Source organism: Uloborus diversus, chromosome 1 (assembly GCF_026930045.1).
Source record: "Uloborus diversus isolate 005 chromosome 1, Udiv.v.3.1, whole genome shotgun sequence".
NCBI classification, from domain to species: domain Eukaryota; kingdom Metazoa; phylum Arthropoda; class Arachnida; order Araneae; family Uloboridae; genus Uloborus; species Uloborus diversus.
Genome location: NC_072731.1, coordinates 179,870,341 through 179,891,044, shown reverse-complemented (window position 1 = coordinate 179,891,044; position 20,704 = coordinate 179,870,341). Strand labels below are relative to the sequence as shown.

The window sequence follows — 20,704 nt, the reverse complement described above, 5'->3', positions numbered from 1 at the left end:
TGAAAATTTGAGAGCTCATATCTAAGGCAGGATTTCATTGAAGCACCATCCCTTGCCCCCCAACACATGAGAGGTTCTCCAACTATTTGCGCTGGTTGTCTCTATCTTTTTAATTTTAGCGCTTACATCCCCTTGCTTTTCACTGCCTCATATATTAATACTTTCCTCTACGGCCTATCTTTAGCATGGTGCTTTAAGATTATCTTCTAATTTTCATAAAGAATAACTCTTGGATAGTTATAACAAAAAGTAGCAACTAAGTTAAAAGCGTCTGCTGACGCTGAGTAAGGACGCAGGAAATTAACTAAATATGTGAATATTCATGTTTAGTTAATCTAATGTAATTTTATTAACTACTAGTGGCACCCGCACGGCTTTGTTCGTAGTAGAAAATTAAAAGGTCTTTTGGTTCGCCTGTATCTTTGCAAATAACGTTTGATGAATTTTTCGCTAATTGGCTTGCACATGTTACATGTTACGGTTCCACGTTATGATAAGTTGGTAATTTTTACTCGTCCATTTTATGATAATTTTTCTCGAGAAAATGTTCTTAAAATTGGAGTAGAAAAAGAACAAAATCGAATTTTCGAAAAATCGCTTCGAGGTGCACTCCCATGCTACAGAGTAATTCTGTGCCAAATTTCATGAAAATCAGCCGAAGGGTCTAGGCGCTATGCGCGTCATAGAGATCCTGACTGACAGACAGAGATCCAGACAGGGAGACTTTCAGCTTTATCATTATTAACAATAGAAAAATTTGCTCACAGAAATTGTATGAAGTTGTAAAACATTATTTTGAAAAAAAAAAAATCTGCAATTCAGAAATTGTTGAATTAAAAGACACCATGTTCATTAATCGGCCGATTAATCGGTAATGGGCCAATTTGCTTATTGGCACATCCGTAGTTCGTACAAGGAAGTAAAAAAATTAAAAGAAACAGTTGTGTGTGAATTTCGGCCATCTAATGATGTGGAATCCTCTTTTTCTTTGTCTTTCATTTAGGATCAATCAAACTAAACAATATTCGAAGTCATAATAATAACCATGTCTGGAACACATATTGAGACGTTTGCTTTCATTTTTCATGAGAACTTTTCATCATTGTGAAATTCGCAAGCTTATCTTTTTTGATTATCTCACTCCTTATCAGCCCACAGTCGGTTTTTGTTTCCATGAGAGCAGATTATGTTGACAGATGACGACCGAAAAAAAGATTCATAAGAGTTACATTTGATATTTGCAATGGACGTATTTCTTGCTTGTTCATTAAGCACACAGAACGGCTCAAAAATGCGCACTCATTTTAGATAACAGATTTTCGAATAAGTTTAAGAACTACTCTTTCCTTTAGCAATTTCGTTCGCAAGCAAAAAATAGCGGAAAAATTGTTAGGCTATTTTCAAATCGACGGCGACTTCAACCATTCAGACTCCATTGGTTTTCCATAATTTAATTGACTTGTTCCTACGCTCATTGATTGGAGCTATATTTGTTCTGTTATTAAAAATAACTTTCACCCAATGGACCATGATTTGTCAATTGCTCTAGGACGTAATATTGACTATATAAGTAATATTCTCTATTGATGCGATATCCACTAACAGTCATCAAACAGCAACAACTGATGATTTTTTTTTTTTTTTTTGCCATTGCAAATGGTCTGAAATCAGTATTCAACTCAGTTTTACCGGAAATCATTCAATAAAAAAATTTATCTACGTAAAGCGAACAGTATAAGTAGGCAGGTCTGTTTAAAACAAGAATATCACACAGAAATCCAAAATTTAATTTAGCTAAATCTATGGAAAAAAATTTAATTTATTGAGCTGATTGAGCATGATTATTGAGGAATTTCAATGCCGAATGATGCATTGTTAAATGATGTTGAATCAGTACAGACGCTGTGGCTTCCTCAATCCATTTGCACAATGGAGTCGTTTCCGAAATGTTAAAAGTATTTTTTTCTGAAAGAGCATGCTTAAAAATATAGGATGTGACCATTTTTTAAATAATTTGACAAAGTTTAATATTTAAAAAAATATTTTCAGTACGGAGATTCAATTTCCTTTTTTGCGCGTCCGCACATGACATCACAGGTGATGAAATGCCATTCACTGATGCCATTAGCTCAGAGCGTAATATTTAATTTTGTTCTTTACTCACATGTACTGGCAACGATATGGTTGATAGCAAGCGTAGAGTGAGCAATATTTAATTCGCTTCTGAATTATCATAACCTGGAAACGCGATAAACAGCAAGCGTAAACATTCAGTGCGCCAGTGGAGTAGCGAAAAAGTATATCACTTGTGACGTCATAAAGACCACGCCTTGTTTGAAAAATCGGACATTAAAAAAAAAAAAAGGGAATTAAAAAGTTAACGTTTTGAAAATAAAAGATTTTCCTCCGCTCCATTGCTATTTTTTTTTATTTTTTTTTGCTCATTCTATCAACTTCAGTGACTAAAAGTAGTACTTTTGACTGATGGAAACTATTGTTTTTTTTAAGTATTTTCCTCATGATTTTAATAGATGTTTGAAGTCAAAGAATGTATTTTTAAATGTGTTTAAAATACCATGCATTTAAGAGTAAAACAAAAAGGATTCGTATTTTGTTACGGGCGTAACTGTGCTACAACGCATACAAATGATTATTTTACAAGTACAAAATTTTTTAAAGACAGTTTTTACTTGATATTGTAATACATAAAGGTTCTTGATATTCGAATATAATAATTGAAAATCAAAGATTAAAATTCCGGCAGTCATGTGCAAATATATGCTTAAAAATGCTGCACCCATGCGAATAGATTGAATAATTTGTAATACAAAAGTACCTCCTTTAAGGGACATAGAGACACCTCGATTTAACATACACTTTTCCTGGTCTCAGTCCTTTTAAATAGGAACCCCTTAAGGGACAGTCGAACAAAAAAATTACAAAAAAAAAAAAAAATGTATAAATGCATTAGAAATATCGAATTTATAGAAATTCAAGGTTCCCTTTTTGTCAAAAAATTAATTGGCAAATGTTTGTCTTTACACTAGCAGGCAAATAAATAAATAAAGATTCTAAAATTCTAGGTGAGGCCGTACATTCATACTTTTCCCTCTCATCAATTTTTTCAAATGGGCTAAGCTTCAATAGATAGTGTGCCGCTCATGACAAGCTCTGTATAGAAAACCTGAAACATTATCACTCTGTTTTTCGCATTGTAGATTGCAAGACATCAGACAAATCCATGTACCTCATTAATTCAAAATTGCAATAAATGAAAATCAATTACAAAACTTTGATGCCGCAAAATGTTTTATACAATTTTAATATTAATTTTTTTCCAGTTTTCATAATTCTGAATTGTATTTAGTATGTATATAAGAAACATTTTCAATAATTAATTTTAAATGTTATAAATTTTCGTTTATTATGAAATTATACTGATTTTACACAGCATGCATTTAATTCATCTACCTCCGAAGAAGGGACACCTCTTTTTCAGGGACGAAATAATCGATCTTAAGAACTTAGTTGAATCAGTTAATCAGGACAGTGGAAGTGTTATAGTGTCAGGGGTGCCCATCCCCCCCCCCAAGCTCAATGGCGCAAATTCCCCCCCAAAAATTTTCTCGCTTTCGAATTGGGTTAAACATAACAGTTTTAGAGTGTTTAATTTCCATTCAAATTCGCGTGGGCGGGGTGGGGGGTGGGGGGGGGGGGGTAGCGCTAACAAATACCATTTGAACTGAAATGTTGTTGGATTGTATGAGGTCTTACCAAACTTCTATATAAGGGCAGAAGAACTTCTTTAGATTTGTTTGAAATAGATCTATTGATAAACCCAAGCATCTTATTGGCCTTTTGTTACTAGCAATGCTGCACTGTTGGCTAAACTTTAAATCCTGACTTATTAAGACCCCCAGATCAGTAACTTTGTCTGCCTGACTAATGACTGAACCTTGCAAATAATAACTTGTACACTTATTTCCATGCCCCAAATGTAGCACTTGACATTTCCCAACATTAACAGCCATACCCCATTTATCAGCCCACTCCGTAATATGATGCCTTCTCTAATTTTAAAACGTGGACCTTGAGTAAACAAGTTTGGGGTACCCCTGAATTTTGCAACACCTTTTTTTTTTCTCCAAACGTATGAATAATTACAAGGACAACTTTCTGGCTTGGGATGGAGTCACTACTAGATGTATACAACATGAACCGAGAAACGGAAATTTATTGTCAATTAGATAGGGGGTTCGGGGAGTTTCAACCCCCAGAAAATTTTCGAAATTGTAATTTTAAAACCACAGTTTTACACAATTTCTGGTGATGTTAGGGGAATAAAAGGTTTGGTGGCCCCTTCCCGATAATTTTCCAATATTGAAACTTGAAAAGCGCAATTGCAAATAGTCTATCGTTTCCTTTGTTTTCAAAATTGTAGTTCTAAAAACGCAGTTTTAGACTATCTGTGGTAATGTTAAGGAAAGAAGAGATCCCAGGGCTCGCCCCTGGAACATTTTCAGAAAAGTCTTAAAAACGCTATCTATGGTTAGGGGACAAGCAGTTTTCTGAAATTGAAGTTCTAAAATCGCAATTGTAGCCGACTTATGTGACGTTAAGAAAAAGAGTTTTGGAAGCTCTCTCAGAATGTTCTCGATATTAAAGCCCTAAAAACCAAATTTAAGACGACTTTTTAATAATGTTGATGAGAGTGGGGAGGAGGGAGAGGGGCGCTCCACTTAAATTTCCGAACTTGTAGCTTTAGAAACGCAGTTTTGATATATCTTGATAATGTTAGTGGAAGGTGAATTTCGGTGCCATTCCCCGGCAATTTTTTGAAATTGATACTCCAAAAACACAATTCTAGGCTTGTCTTTGATCGTGTTAAGGAAAGAGGGGGGAATCAGGGGCTCTCTCCTATAATTTTTTCAAAATTGCATTACTAGAAACGTAGTTTTTAGATGACTCTTGATGATAAAGAGAGTGTCATTCTGGCGTTACAGTAAGGGCGCTCTCCTGGAAGCTTTCCAAAATTGAAGTCGCATACGAAAAAAAGATGGATCACACACACCATGACTGATATTTTTCGGAAATCCTCAAAAATGGATTCAGCTATTCTGCACGCATCAAAAATCAGAACTCGAGAATTTTAACGAATCAAATATCCTTCTATACATATCAGATATGGAAGAAAGTAAATATGATTTACGAAAAATAATTTAAAAACCTTAAGAACAGACTGTTCTACCTCCATCAGCGAAAACCAACATCACTGAAAGTTTTAATAAAAATCATCTAAAGATAAATTGAAACAATCAGTTTAAAAATGGTATAGAAGGTGGGAGTAAAGCGAAATGAAAAATTCTTCATAAGCTTAAGCTAGTTAATGAAGAAAATATATTAATTGTCGATTGGAGAGACTTCAAAACTAGTTCTTAACGATTGTCAAGGTGCAAATGAATCAATGAAAGACTAGAGCATACTGGTCAGAATTATTATCTTCTGATCCAGGTTTGAAATGGACATCAACTCCATGCCGTCTGTGATGCTCCTTTCATTGAAAAAGAGACACTGTCATTAAATTTTGGAAAGGAGTACCAGGGCCGTCGCTATTTCAAAAAACGGGGAGGGGGGAGTACGCTTTTGGCGGCCCCTTAACTTTGTCAAACGCTTGTTCGAATGTGCAGAGAGAGAGAGAGAAGATTTGGCTTCTAGGTTTTGCAGGGATAGTCATATTACTAGACTTTAGTACTAGTAATATAAATACAAATACAAATACAAATACAAAGCGACGACCAGCAACAGACTCTGGGCCCAGCTAGACTGGTCCTAGTTAATTTACAACCCCCAGTGAAGATCAATGGCCCTCTTAAAACTGTCTACTCCTTTGCTCATTACCACCTCTTCCGGTAAGCTGTTCCAAGGTTCCACTACCCTGCTAAAATAATAATTTTTCCTAACATCCATGTTAGCAAAAATAATAATTTTTCCTAACATCCATGTTAGCCTGAGATTTAAATAGCTTAAAACAATGGCCCCTTGTCCTATTTTCAGTGCTAAACTTCAGCCCCGTAACATCTTTCATTTTAATAAATTTAAACAACTGAATCATGTCCCCTCGGTCTCTTCTTTGCACAAGACTGTACATTTTTAGCCTTCTAAGCCTGGAATCATAGTCTAAGTGAGAAAGTTCATTTATTAGCCTTGTAGCCCGCCTTTGAACCCTTTCCAATACGTTAATGTCTTTCTTAAGATAAGGAGACCAAAACTGAACAGCATACTCCAAATGAGGTCTTACCAAACTTCTATATAAGGGCAGAAGAACTTCTTTAGATTTGTTTGAAATAGATCTATTGATAAACCCAAGCATCTTATTGGCCTTTTGTTACTAGCAATGCTGCACTGTTGGCTAAACTTTAAATCCTGACTTATTAAGACCCCCAGATCAGTAACTTTGTCTGCCTGACTAATGACTGAACCTTGCAAATAATAACTTGTACACTTATTTCCATGCCCCAAATGTAGCACTTGACATTTCCCAACATTAACAGCCATACCCCATTTATCAGCCCACTCCGTAATATGATCTAGATCCTCTTGCAGCTGATTTGCTTGTTCTTCATTTTCTACAGTCCCCTTAACTTTGACATCAGCAAAACAATTCATGTTCCCAGAAATATTTTTGTGAATATCGTTCATGAAGACAATGAACAAAACAGGCCCTAACACTGATCCTTGAGGAACCCCGCTTAAGACCTCACTCCAATTAGAATAATTTCCCCTTACAACTACTCTTTGTTTCCTTCCGGTCAGCCAGTTTTTTACCCAAATGAAAGTTTTCCCTCCTATTCCTATTCACCAAATTCCAAGCCACGCTTACTCTTTTGAACACTAGGTGGCGGGCTGCACGGGGTCACTCAAAACTTCCGGCGGAAGTCTTATTTGTATTGCTTCTTACGACGAATTGCTCTGTTTACGTATCTGTAATTTGATTGAATTTTTTAAATTAATCATGAATTTCAAAGGCGCAAAATTTTCGTAAAAGGAGCGGATGTTGTTCTGCTTTCGGGTTTCAAATTTCTAAAGGTCCTGATCGTCGAATCAAAGCCAATGCTTTAAAGCGAAAGGATTCGAATCTTAATGAATATTATGTAGTAAACACACTTTGTGCGATGTATTTACGAGCTGGAAACATTCACCTTAATTTCATCAGCTTTGTATTTTTACTGTAATGTGTGAAGATCTATATTGATCTATATTAAATTGATTATTAGAAAAACTCAACCTGAACAATTTTTTATTTGCTTCCTGCAAAGCTGAAAGTTTCCAGTGTTTTGACGGGTTTCAAACAGTTTGATTTGTGTGATTAAAATAAAGAACCACTATTCATTACCTCATGAGAAAAAAACTTCCCATAGCTCGAACTATCAATAACTCGAACCATTTAACCCGTCTCTTGGGACTTCGAGTTATTGACGGTACTTTAATATTAGGCGCTCTAAATTGTAAATAAATTTAGATATTCGACAATCGGTAAACAAACACATTAATTAAAGTTATAGTATAGTATCATAGTACAGCTATTGGGGTATTACATTCAAAGCAATTTTAACGCAGGAGAAAGCACTCGGAGATTAAATTTAAATTTTGTTATCTTTCAATTTTTTTATGCCTATCAATCTTGCTACAGAAGCAAGTTGATTAAACAAAAAAAAAAAGTGATGAACAAATATGTAATAAAATATATTAAATATCAAACCTGAAAATTAGGTAGCAACTGTAAACCAATAAGTGTGTGTGAACTGAAAAGCTACAACAGGAGAATTGATTGAATATGACACCAAAACTCCCTGTCATAGCCATTCTGTGTGAACACAGTGCAGAAAAGCTTCCATCTTTGAAAAAATAGCTCTTCAACTTAAGAATAGGAATCACAATTCACAACATACTTGCAATCCAGTAGATTTGTGATTCTTGAAAGCAGACTTTGTATCAACTTTATTTCTGTTTAGGAGGTATTCATAAATGCTTATCATTGAAATCACGGTAATGATCGACAAACGAATAAGACTCGTTTTTTTTCTCCTTATTTCTGTATTTAAAGGATCAGGAAAATCAGATCCGTTGATCGACAATTTTTGAGAGTAGCAAAGCCTATTATACTCATTTCATGCATTAAAATACGCAAAAGACATGATTCTACCTAGAACTGAAAGAAAACAAAATTGCCTGAACACTGTAAACATCAATCGTTAGCAATAGATTCGCCATCCATCTACTAAAGGATCGGTAAGGTCACAGCCATTGAAAGATAATTTTTAACAATAACTAAGTTTGTCTTTCTCATTTAATGCATTGAAATACGCAGAAGACATTATTCTGCTTTTTAAAGAAGCACAACAAAATCGCTTTCGCTATGAACCCCTATCTCGAGCAATGGAGATTGGCGCTTAACCGGAAATAAGACTCGCTACTTCCGGTCTACGTCAGTGGTTTGTTTGTTTATTTAGGATATTTGGTGAATATCAGCTAATTTGCTAAGTAGAGCAACATGCGGTACCTTATCGAAAGCTTTTTGAAAATCAATGTAAACAACATCTACAGGACTACAGGCTTCTTATTGTCCAAAGCCATGGTAACTTTGTCATAGAAATGTAATAAATTAGTTGCACAAGATTTACCTTTCCTGAAACCGTACTGAAAACTAGTAATCTAGTAATCGTAGAAAACTAGTAATCGTAAGGATAATATTCAGTCAGAATTAGGGGGTGTCAGAGGGCTACCTTCTTGCATTATTTCGCAATTTGAAGACATAAAAACAGTTTTAAACTATATTTTAAGTTTGGGAGGAAGGGGAGAGGAGTTCCAGGTATAGCTTCTCCCGATAATTTTTCCAAATTTAAGTTCCCAACACAATCGCACGTTATATTTAATTATGTTCAGAAGATGGGGTCCAGGAGCTCTCCCTCGGGAATTTTCAAGACTGTTATTTGAAAAACACAGTTTTAGACTATCTATGGTGATGTTAAGGGAGGAAGAGACTCGGGGTCATTGTTCTATAATTTTTCAAAATGCAAACTTCAAGCACGCATTCCCAATTGTGAACTATTTCTGATTGTGACACGTAAAGGGGGGTCTGAGGGCTCTCCCCCGGGAAAAATTTGAAAATTGTAGATCGAAAAATGCAGTTTTAGACGATCTATGGTTATATTAAGGGGATGAGAGATACGCCCCCCACACCCCCCTAGCGAAATTTTTTGAAATTTTGAAGTTTTAAAAACGCGATTGTAGACTTTTTTGTTAAAATTTAGTTCACCGCCAGTTTCTTGAAATCAAAGCTCCGAAAACGTAATTTAAGCCAACATTCGATGAAAGGGGGGGGGGGGAGTTTTGAAGGGGCTCGGGACCAGAAATGTTTCGTAATTGAAGCACTAAAATCGAGATTTAAGACATTTTTCGATGATGTTGGCGAGAGAGAGAGGTATTCTCTCGAAAAAAAATTTCGATCCGTAGAAACCGCAGTTTTAGAAGATTTTTGTTAATGTTAATGGGTGGAGAGATTCGGAGTCCTCCCCTGGCAAATTTTCAAAATTGAAATTCAACTAAAGCAATCGTAGACGATTTATTAATACTGTTAGAGGGGTAGAAGGTTTCGGAGATATCTCCCCCGAAAAATGTTCCCCCGAAGCCTTAACAATGAAATTTTTGAGGATCTTCGGTAATATTTGGAGGACGATAGTTTTGGGACAACTCAGGGAGTTTTTTTTAATTGAAGTCCAAAAGACAAAATTTATTCAACCTTGAATGAGGATGAGTGATTAGTTGAGAGGGCGGTTCTCGGAGGGAGCATCTCATGGTTTTTTGAAATTGCAGTCCTAAATACTCAGCTGTAGGCCATCTGTAATGACGTTAAGCTAAAGGATGGGGCTTGAGAAAATTTTTCCGGGATTTTTTCAAAACCTAAATTTTAAAAACTCACTTCCACGCCAGCTTTGGGGACGTGAAAAGAAGGGTTTGGAGTTCCCCACTCTTCCTTTCAGTTTGGCTACGTCCCTCCTATCTTCATTTTCAATTTTAATTACTGATAAACGATAAACATATTGTGGTAATATTTTCTTCCAATTTTCCTTTGCCAAACACGATTATTTGCTTGGATTTTCCATTATAAAACATTCAATTTCCCCCTAATATTTTTGCTTTCTTGCAATACAAGCGTTTTCAGCCTTTGAAAAAGGACTTTTAACATTTTGAAAAGCTGTGGTAATTTTCTGCGATACCTTAGGTCTCTATTCCACTTCATTTTATTTTAAATATGCCACCTGCATCTCTTGATTAAGCTGTGATTTACTTATGATTTTTACATTCAAAAATTTAGAACTTTTGGTGTGAGTATTCATTACAATACATTGAATCTCTCTTTGCATTTAACAGTTATTATTTTTTTTCCTCTTTATTTCAAATTTATTTCGGCGACCCATACATTTTTCTCCACTTAGCAATGATTTTCAGGACAATATTTTTTATTAAAAAAAAACATACAGGAGTGTTTCGGCGAACCCTATCCTATAGGCTGTTCTAATGAAGCTGTCCCAATTATTTATGTTTTTTAACTGAAGAATCATGAAGCATAGTTTTGTATAACCAGGGCCGCCGAGAGACAAGGCGTGCACCATGTTAGTTTTGTCGCCTTTCCTCCTTCCCATTATGCTAATTTTACTCTATGCACAATACTTTAACTTGAGACGAGCTCATATTTTCCGACTAGACAGACATACCCATTCTGCGGCCTAGTGAAGAGTGTATTGTACTGTACTAAATATTTTTTTTTTGGTTAATATAAATGTTTGAAGTGTTCTTTTCCTTTTCCGCTGCCCTTACTTAGATAATCTTAATAAAAGAGAATCATGGATGTTCCCAAATTGTATTTTAAGATTACATTTTTGATTCAAATTTTAGAGAAAAAATACTTTTTGTCACTATTATTTCAATTGTTCATTTATAATTACTATTTAAATTTTTTTAAGCAACGACGAGTTTCCGTTTCTCTTCGTTCGTTTTCATCGCTAAAACGAAATTGGTGGCCCCACTTCTGAAAAACTGGGGGGTGTAGCCCCCCCCCCTCTTGGCGACGGCCCTGAAGAGTACGTGAAAAAAGTATTATTAATGCATCTATTTCTTGTTGAATAAGTTTAAATATATTTTCTTTCCAAAATTCAAAAATTTCATGTTCTCAAGAAAAAAAAAGTTATGGAAAAAAAAATCCCCCCCCCCCAAAAAAAAATTTTTGATGGCGCAACTTGCGCCATAATCCCCTCCTGAGGGCACCCCTGTATAGTGTGAGGGTGCATATCAGCATCAGGACCTTTTAGTTTGGAATTTTTTGATGAAATAATGAATCATGCCGTTCCTTTAAATATTTTAAAACCCAATTTTGAACTCTTAGCCAAAAATTTGGTTATTGGAAATATCTTTGTTTTTGTATCAAGATAACGATAGGAAGCACACGGTTTTCAACGTTTGCGTCTAGTGCCTCGAAAATTGTCTAAAAGTTTAGAAAATATCCCTCAATCTCCAGATTTGAGCTTAATGCAAAATATTTAGAGATATCTGGCGGCTAGATTACGAAAATACGGCTTTGAAACGAAAATAGAACTAGAAACAGTAAGACTCAAAGTGTGGTTGAACACTTACTCAGAAATTACGCAAAAAAAAAAAAAAAAAAAAAAAAAAAGAATGAAATTTATTTCCAGGAGTTTAAAAGGTGTTGTTGATATTGCATGATATTCTACTAAATAATAACTTAATAAAAAGTTAGATTATTCAATAATATATAGATATTTTTTAAAGTGTACGAATACTTCTGTGAGATAAAATTTCCGGCACTTTTTGGTTTTTTATTTTTAAAAAATTAAGTTTTAATATTTTTTAAAAACTTTTCATGTAGTTTTGTTTAAAATTGATCATAGATCTTATAATTAAATACCTATTCCGAAATATTTATTCTAACCAATGAATAGGGGCCAATTTCGCTGAAAGTCGTAGGTGTACGAACACTTTTGGGAGCCACTGTATGTAATGGAGGCTTTATTCCGAATTTCAGGGTAGGTTGTAAACAAGAAACCTTTTTTTTTTTTTTTTTTTTTTTTTTGCATAGTAATGCTATAGTTCATGTTTATGTTTGCGAATGAAGGCATAGAAAACTATTTGGTGGGTCGTGTGCAGTTAATATTTTGGAGCATCAATATCAATTCAAACTTCCGTCCATTCCTGTGACTAACGCATTCATATAAAATTGTTTCAAGAACTACTATGCTTTTACCGTAAATCAAATTACCGATTCCACAGAAATAAAATTAATTTCATTTTCATATGACTAATACTCGTAGTTCTAATATTTTATTACGTTCACCTACTTTTCCTTTTATGTATGTCAATTTTCCTCTTTTACAGCACTTGGCCAAAAAAATATTTTTGTTGACTCTGAATTCCGTTTAGTGTTAAGTAATTTGAATTCGTTTTCTGCGAAACTTTTCGTAAGATACTTTATCATTCCTAACTACTGAATCTAAAATGGAACGCAAGCGGGATTTGTTTATTTTTTATTTAAGGCGAAAGATAATTTCATGGGAAAAAGTTGTCTTCTTCTAAGGAAGTACGGGTTAGAGGCACAAAGCAACGAAGTTCCACTGAAAAAAATAGAGAGAACGAGAGAGTGAGAAACAAGAAATTTGAGAAACAGTAATTAGAAGACTGGGAGAATATTAGGAGGGAACAAACGAGTGTGTGAGGAATGAAAGAGCAAAATAGAGAAAACTAATGGCGGATGTGGGTATGTGTTGCTTTAGTTCATTTCAATATAAAAATATAAGTACTTATTTTGCCTTTTTTTGAGTGATCACGAATAGCTTATTATATCCTCACTTGACTAAAGTTGATGCTGCTTTGATTTTTCAGATTAACGTGACGACCGTTTTTTTTAATATTTATTTAGAGAACGAAATTCCCGTCATCCTTGTCACAAATCGTCTGAGGCTTGACTTTATTCATATTTTTTTCAGTGTTTAACTCTAGAAGACTTGAAGAATTCAATAAATCAAGAAGATTGGAATAAGCTAATTATCAATAGTTAATCAATCAATTTGATTATAGAATATTGCAATGTCATCGGGTCTGAGGTCGCGTGCCAAATTTCAAAAGAATCCGACTGCAGGAAGAGGGCGAAATTTGAGGAATAACACCAAAGGATGAACTTAAACAGCAAAACTTCATCTCCGAGTTTTTAATAGCTATCAAAATATTTGTAAGCTTTAAAAGGAAAAACTTGGGGCGCTGGTACAATATAGGGTCTGGTGGAGGAAAGTGATGGGCAATGGGGTTAAGTGGTCATAAATTAAATAAAGAGCTATACGTTCGAAACAAATGAAAGAATGAGAGTAATTTTTTCATTTTAGATTTTAACAATTAGGAACTACGTATGTTCTGAATTACAAATTTTGAAACTGGCAGTATTTTGTTTCGCGAAAAAATTCCTTTTGTATGCATATGAAATATTTTAAAATCTGAACACCTCGTTTAACTTCTTTGTAACATTTTTTTCATTAAAATGTTTAGTAGATTGGTTTTGCAGGAAGTTTATGGATGTCTCTAGAACACGTCTGCATAAACAGCTAAACTGGATATATATGTGTGTGTGTAGGTGACCGATATATTAAGGCCGATTTTCGGGTGAAAGTTTTTTCGCGAATACAATACTTCCTTTTTTGTAAAAGAAAATAAAAAATGATTCGTGAATGTCTTGAAATATCTTGAAATTCAATTGTGCTTTAATGTTTTGAAAATTCATGCATAAGAGTATAAGTTATCAAAATCTGGAATATTAGAAATTTTTCTATGTGTAACATTCTTTTGATTAGCACTGTAATACCGCCATAAAATAACAATAAAAAAATCACCAGAGCGATTCTCGAAAAAATGTCCCGTGCGTAACGCTAAGTTTTTTTTATTCAAGTAACTATTGACTAAATATGGTATTAGCTGTTATGCTTTGATAGTATATTAAAGCAAGTATTATTCCCCAACAGCATTATTTTTTGAAGGCTTTGGTTAGCTTAAAAAAAAAAAATAAAAAACTTAGCGTTACGCACGGGACATTTTTTCGAGAATCGCCCACTAGATGGTATGGAACTGAATAACTTAATGTTTAGAAAAAAAAATTTCTTCCTACGGTAGTAATGAAACGAAATATTCAATAAGAATAACTTTTCAAAAATTGTCCTGAAATGAATATTAATCCCAAATGAGGTCTGACAAGCCCGCACAAAAGAGAGACAGAGAAAGAAACAGAAACAATCAATCAAGAAACAAAGTTGTTCAAAATACCTCTTATAATAAAACTGGAGGGCTTTTCCCCCTGGTAGTTTCGCTCGTCAAACCCAGCGAAAAGACCACCATATTTGCTCGTTATAACTGTGTGCTCGTAAAAAACAGGTTCGTAGAAAAAATTATTACAATTCAAATATGCTTGCTTGGTTAGTTTGTGTTATTTATGTACAGTTCTAAGTTGGTGAATTTGCTTCGAACTCCTTTATTATCTCATTCGTGTATTATTGTTTTTCGAGAAACACTCAGTGCCCGAAAGTAGTTACAAGTTTTTCTGCACGTAAAAATCCATTGGCCGTAGTTGAGGGTGGCTCGACGTGAAATTCTTCACTATTGTCGTTATCGTCATCGTTTTCAGCCCCCCTCCCCATCTGCTTTAGCTTGAGTCAGAGTTAAAATATCCTCGATGAAATGATGACGTTGGAGTCAACAAATATTTTTCAAATGCATATCCGTTCCGAAAATTAAATAATACAACCATCATCACTTGCTCGCAGGATTTATGACTGGGCTACAGCCCACACCACGAAAAACGAAAAAAAAAAAAAAAAAAACGGAATGGCCATCGTAGTTTATAGGTGGATGGTGTCAGAATAAGTTAATATTATTGACAATAAAAAAAATAAGCTGGTCTTCGACTAATCACAAGTTACAAAACTTCATTTTCTTTAAATGTATCATTTTTGTAATTTTAAGCTTGGTTGCGCCATGCCGCTTCACTGCTGCTTCGCTGGGGCTGATAATAGCTCGTGGGTGTTCTGGTAAGCACACAAACGTATTCATCACAGCTAACACACTATGGGGGGGGGGGGCATACGAAGGCCTGCCCGCTTTGGGCCACCCTCCCCTAAACATTTTATAACGAAATCATATAATTAAATTGCAAATCTGATAGGAAGAAATTGAGTAATAAAAATATTTCTGCTATGAGATACGTTCATTCTTGCAAAAATTTCATTTCGTCGCTTTCTGATTAGGTTCGATCAATCCTCATTCTTCCTTCTTCTCTGAAGAAAACTTGGAGCTCGTAAAAATGTACACAGAAAAACATATTTATCACATGATGGTTCTCCACAGCACGTGGTATAGCATGAGCCTCGTTGTTTACAATGTCGAAATGTATCGAGATTAGCATTTAAGAATTTTTGCGCTTCAAGATAATAAATATTTCGATCACGGCGTCTTGTTGCTGCAAATGCTATTTTGTGACAGTGGAAAATTTCTGGCTCTCGGTAATTTATTCTCACAGAAATGAAACTTAATAGCTAATCTAATTGAGAAGTAATTGGTTTTGTTTCAGCGTTACGTCACAGTTGATATATCTAATTGGTTTATTTAAACGATAAGTTTCGTTTCAAGTGCAGTGTTTTAGTTTGATTTAGTGCTTACAGTGTGTTCCAGGATTGTGGTAAGTTTGCGATTTAGTTTGTTTCTAAATTAATAGAGCACGCTTTCTTTACACAAATAAAAAAATTGAAAGGGGAATGTTTTCTAAGCTGATTAAAATTCCTTCTAACGAAGCTTCTAATTAATGTACAAAACGGAGTTCCTCTCCGGAGCAAACTTTTTTTTATTTATCATTATCAGTGTCTGTATACTTTTTGAGGTTCATCAAATGTTAATTTTTACATTACCGATTATTAATTTTTTTGATAAAAGAAAAATAAAATGCAATATTATTAAAATTTAAACCTGTATTTCAATGAAAGCGTATAGCTTACTTTTGTAAGAATGTACAATTGGGTAAGCGTTTTGAATAAATTTGTTTCTAATTAACAAGCATGTTCTCTTTACTCAGGTATTAAAAGTCAGATTTTTGTTGAGGAAATTAAAACAAGTTAATAACGCCAAGCATGGTTTTACTTACTGTCTGACCACCGATGAGATGAAAAGGCGAACATCCTGTTTACAGGCGGAAATGGATGCATCTATTAGTTTTCAGGGAAGTCAGCTTTTTCAGATGTGTGTTAGCCTCTAAACTAAGCAGAGTCACAAACGGGTGCATCAAATGTTTACTTTTCCCACTCAATTGGATAACTCGTCTTAACTGGACGTTTTCAAGTTCCGTAGTAACCATGGGAACAGAACGTAAAACTATTAATGGACAAAAAGAAGGTTTTCTCCCTCAAACATACTTTTCCGTTACTTATTATTTTTGCTATGCTTTTGAATTTTGTTTCCCCTCTTTATGGCTAATTTGTTTTTAAATAAAACCAGTATTGCTCAATTTTAAACTTGTATTTCAATGGAAACGTACTCTTAAAAGAATTTACGAAGACTGGAGAAGAATTAGGAAGCTACGCAAGAATTTGGAATTAATACTACTCCACTGAAATGAAATAACATCGAGTAGCATTTCGGTTGTGTGGAATTGTAAATAGAGGGAAGTTTATAGGGGGAAAAAATATTACCGGCCGCCACCGACCATAAAGCGACTAAATGAAAAACAAATGGCAAATAAAAAATCTGCCAATGCCCGTCCAAGGAAAAAAAAAAAAATCAAGAACCGTAAAGAGTACAATAGACATAAAGACTGGCACACAGTTTGGGAGCCGCTGGTCTAATCTATAATCCAGTTCTTTCTACACGCCATGTGAATTGTTTTTACGGGGTTACATCACCAAAGACGCTGTTATCAAACTCACTATTGCGAAAACACTACAAAACCTTCAAGAACGTATTTGTGCATTACAGTAGAAGACCGTAATAAAACACCTTGGGACCAGAGCTTTTGCATTATACAGGTTTTGGCGTTATATAGGTCATTTCACAAACTTTGAAACTAATATTCAGAATATATATACATTAGCACACTGTAAAAAAAAATCCGTAAAATTTACAGAAAAAAACTGTCAGCCAGGACGCCAGTTTTCTTCCGTTTATTTTACAGAAATCTTCCGTATTTTTATTATTTATTCAAGCTGATTTATTATTTTATGAAGATTAAAAAATGAAACTATACTTTCATAAATCCATTTCAATATTTACTATACTACTACGAAATACATGTATACAAAGGTAAGTTTCCGAATATGCCTCTGTAACAGATGACAAAAAAACATAATAATAAAATATTGATTAGGATGCAATGAAATGGAAGTTGCAAACGATTTAAGACTTACTCGCTTTAAATAAATATAAGATCAAAAACTCGAGCACGAGAACCAAAATCCAAACACGCGGGCGAAATTTCGAAGATTCGAAGAAAAAAAGTATAACCGGTTACAGATTCAAAAAAACAGAGAAATCCTGTATTTTATTACGAACAGTTTTTTTCTGTAAAAAATACGGATAACTTCTTCAAAATTTACAGTTTTTTTTTACAGTGCACTTCAGAATTAGTTCTATCTGCAATGAGTATTAAAACACAACCAAACATTCACAAATAAATATGTTTCACAATTAAAAGAAAGTGAATTATCCTGCACTTCTGCCAGCTTCATAGTTTGCATAACAGCTGCATTTTCAAGAGCCATCTGATATTTTCTCTTTACTGTGAATATTGATTTTCATCTAAAAGCTTTGAATTAAGCTGGAAAGATGAAAAACTGTTTCAAAATTCAATTTTCCTAACAATTTTTATGTTAGCAAGGCAAAACAAAGGGATTTTTTTAAACTTAAAAACCTGTTGTTTACTTCTGAAAAGTTGTGCGGTTTATAGAGAATTGCGTTATATAGGTATTCTACTGTATTACAAACCTTTGGCAATGTCATACTCAGGGGCCCTCGAACTAAAATTTTTGCTAGCAAGAAAATTCTCAAATTTCCGAATGGAGTTCCAGTTTAACCAGATTATGAAAACAATTTTAAGAATTAAAAAAAAAGAGTAAGATTAAAGTTAATTTCTTCCAAATTTGTCGAATCGTCAGCAAAATTTGCCGAAAAAGGAAAAGTTTGGGAAGTCCCAGTAACCTCCCTTGGTCTTGGTGATACTCAAAAATGTGTGGAACGAACTGGATCACAGGTTACATGTTGTAGATATAAAAAAAAGGCTCCAACATTGAGAATATTAAGCTAGACATTTTGCACAATTTTCTCACACGTTGCATGCTTGTGTAATTGAACTTCATTCAAAAAAAAAAAAAAAAAAAGGGGGGGGGGGCTATTTCTTTTTACATCTATGAATTATACTTCTTGTAATATGCGCAGCAGTTTTGAAAATATGATTTTTTGACATCGAGGCCATCATTCGTGCTCACTGTGTATATCTTTTGGCATTTTCAATCAAAACTGACCGCTATTTCAAAATAGTGGCTGAAATTGTTACTGGTGACTAAAGAATTTCCCCAGTTTTGCCCTCTAGGGAAATTCCTCAAGCTTCCGATGACAAGATCGATTGTTTGTATGGAATTCCCCGCTCTTTCGTGTCGCAACTGGTTGGAAGTATTGTCGGCCTCGATTAACAGGGTAACGGATAAAAAATATCCCTCAAGAATAAATCTTCCAAAATTGAAAATTACTTGACAGACATTATGTCAAAACTATTCACTTAATGAAACATTTTCCTTGGAAATGCAGAATAAGGGTCGTGTAGCATTTCTAATATTTTCCTTTAGCAATTTCAAAGGAAATAAGCGAGGAAAATTCTTGAGTAAGTCTTAAATCCGATAGGTGAAGTCGATAATCAAATCTGATGAGGCGACTAGCGCAAATATTTTGCCTAGAACGCTAACCTGGGAGGGGGGAGGGGAGTAGAGTCGCATTTCTTTTTTGTGCTGGAATGCTGGCAACACACATTTTGTTACCTTTTTCGTGCACATTGACAACGCTCTACCATTCGCTTGATTGTGTGTGTGTGTGTGTGCTCTAATTTTAGTCCCCAAAAGGGTGCTACAAACTGAAAATTCGGAAGCATTAGGAAGTAGGAAAACTCAAACTAAAAAAAAAAAAAAAAAGAAAGAAAGAAAGAAAATTCTATCTAAACTATCTATAATTCTATCTAAATATGGCATAGGGAACAGTATTGAGAGCAGAAATTGCAAAATTATGAAATATATTTTTCTAAAATCAGCAATTAGAATAAACTTTGAAACGTCGATCAACAATACGTTATATATTTATTATTTACCAAAAGTACAGCTCCATTAAAACTCAGGAGAAACAAACGACATTGAACTGTTAATTTTCACGCTGATTGCAATTCGATGGAAAAAGAAGTTGAACTTTTATTAAAAGTAAAAAGTACTGCGGACTTAAAAATGTTTACAACTTTCTGTTCTTCAACGACACGAAAAGCAAACTTCATGTGGTGCAGTTTTTAACGGGTTTTCCCAACGGTACCAAACTCCGAACAATACAGCAATTTCTTCTCACAGAAAAAGAGTAATATCCTATCTTTTTTTTAATTGTTAAAATTGAAATCTATATGTATAAAGGTAACGGCGTTTCTTTCTTTGTTTGTACCCGATGGTCAGAAGACCCCATAGCACCTACAGCCCTGAAACTTGGCACAAAGATTCGAACGTACCCCGGGCCCGTGCACCTCGAAGCGAAAATTCTAAATTTCGAATTAGTTTTTTCCAATTATCTAATTAAGCTAAATTTCGGCTAATTAGAGGGTAAAAAATCCACCACCCCCAAACAATATATACCGTTGGAAAGAGTTTTCCTTTCCAAACAAGATGATGTTTGTTCCATTTTTCTCAATTAATTAGAACAGGAGATATAAGCGATTCTAATTGAGCCAATTTTCAAGGCTTCTCTTTCGAGAAATTGCTATAACACTAGGTCCACTTTCCAGACAATTTTCAACTATAACACTAGGTCCATTTTCCAGACAATTTTTCAATTACTTTCTTTTTAAAAATTTTGGAGGAAGTTGCTTTTGTTGCTTATGAATATTTTACTGTTATTACTTTATTTTAAATTCATTGTGCGTATGTTAATTGATTTTCTTTTTAATTAGAAAGTCGCTTGGCGAATTTGGAGATGAATTATGGAATTTTTTACGTTTGAAAGCTACTGCAAATATAACCTTGATGTAATTTGTTTTTCCTTAATTCAACGGATTTTCTTTAAATTTTTAGCACAGGCATCGCTGTACGGGTACTGCTAGTAAAGGAATAAAATCGAGTTTTAGGAAAATGCTTCAAGATGTGCACCTTCAATGCATCATGTTCCTAGTTTCACGAAAAATGGACCGAACGGTCTTACCTCCAGGCGAGTCACACATACAGTAAACTTTCTGCTTCATTATTAGTAGCGATTTTCTAGTGTAAAGTAGTAGAAACATAACCTCTTCCATGAAGAATTTTTCACTATTCTTCTAAACTTCCTGTTGCATTAAATATGGATTATACTGCATTTTCAGACATAATAAGAGAAT

General features: G+C 34.3%; 1 protein-coding gene across 2 annotated transcripts in view; it reads left to right on the top strand.

The window, feature by feature from the left end:
- The first annotated feature begins 12,774 nt into the window (after positions 1–12,774).
- The window catches only part of LOC129233727 (uncharacterized), a 36,756-nt gene continuing 28,826 nt past the window's right edge, over positions 12,775–20,704 (top strand). Inside the window, exon 1 of one of the 2 annotated variants that reach the window (XM_054867707.1) lies at positions 12,775–12,829. In XM_054867707.1, the coding sequence (XP_054723682.1) occupies positions 12,817–12,829 (13 nt within the window). In that variant the 5' untranslated portion in view covers positions 12,775–12,816. Of the gene's footprint in view, positions 12,830–15,579; positions 15,788–20,704 lie in introns of those variants that run through there. The other variant, XM_054867721.1, reaches the window with a different exon arrangement.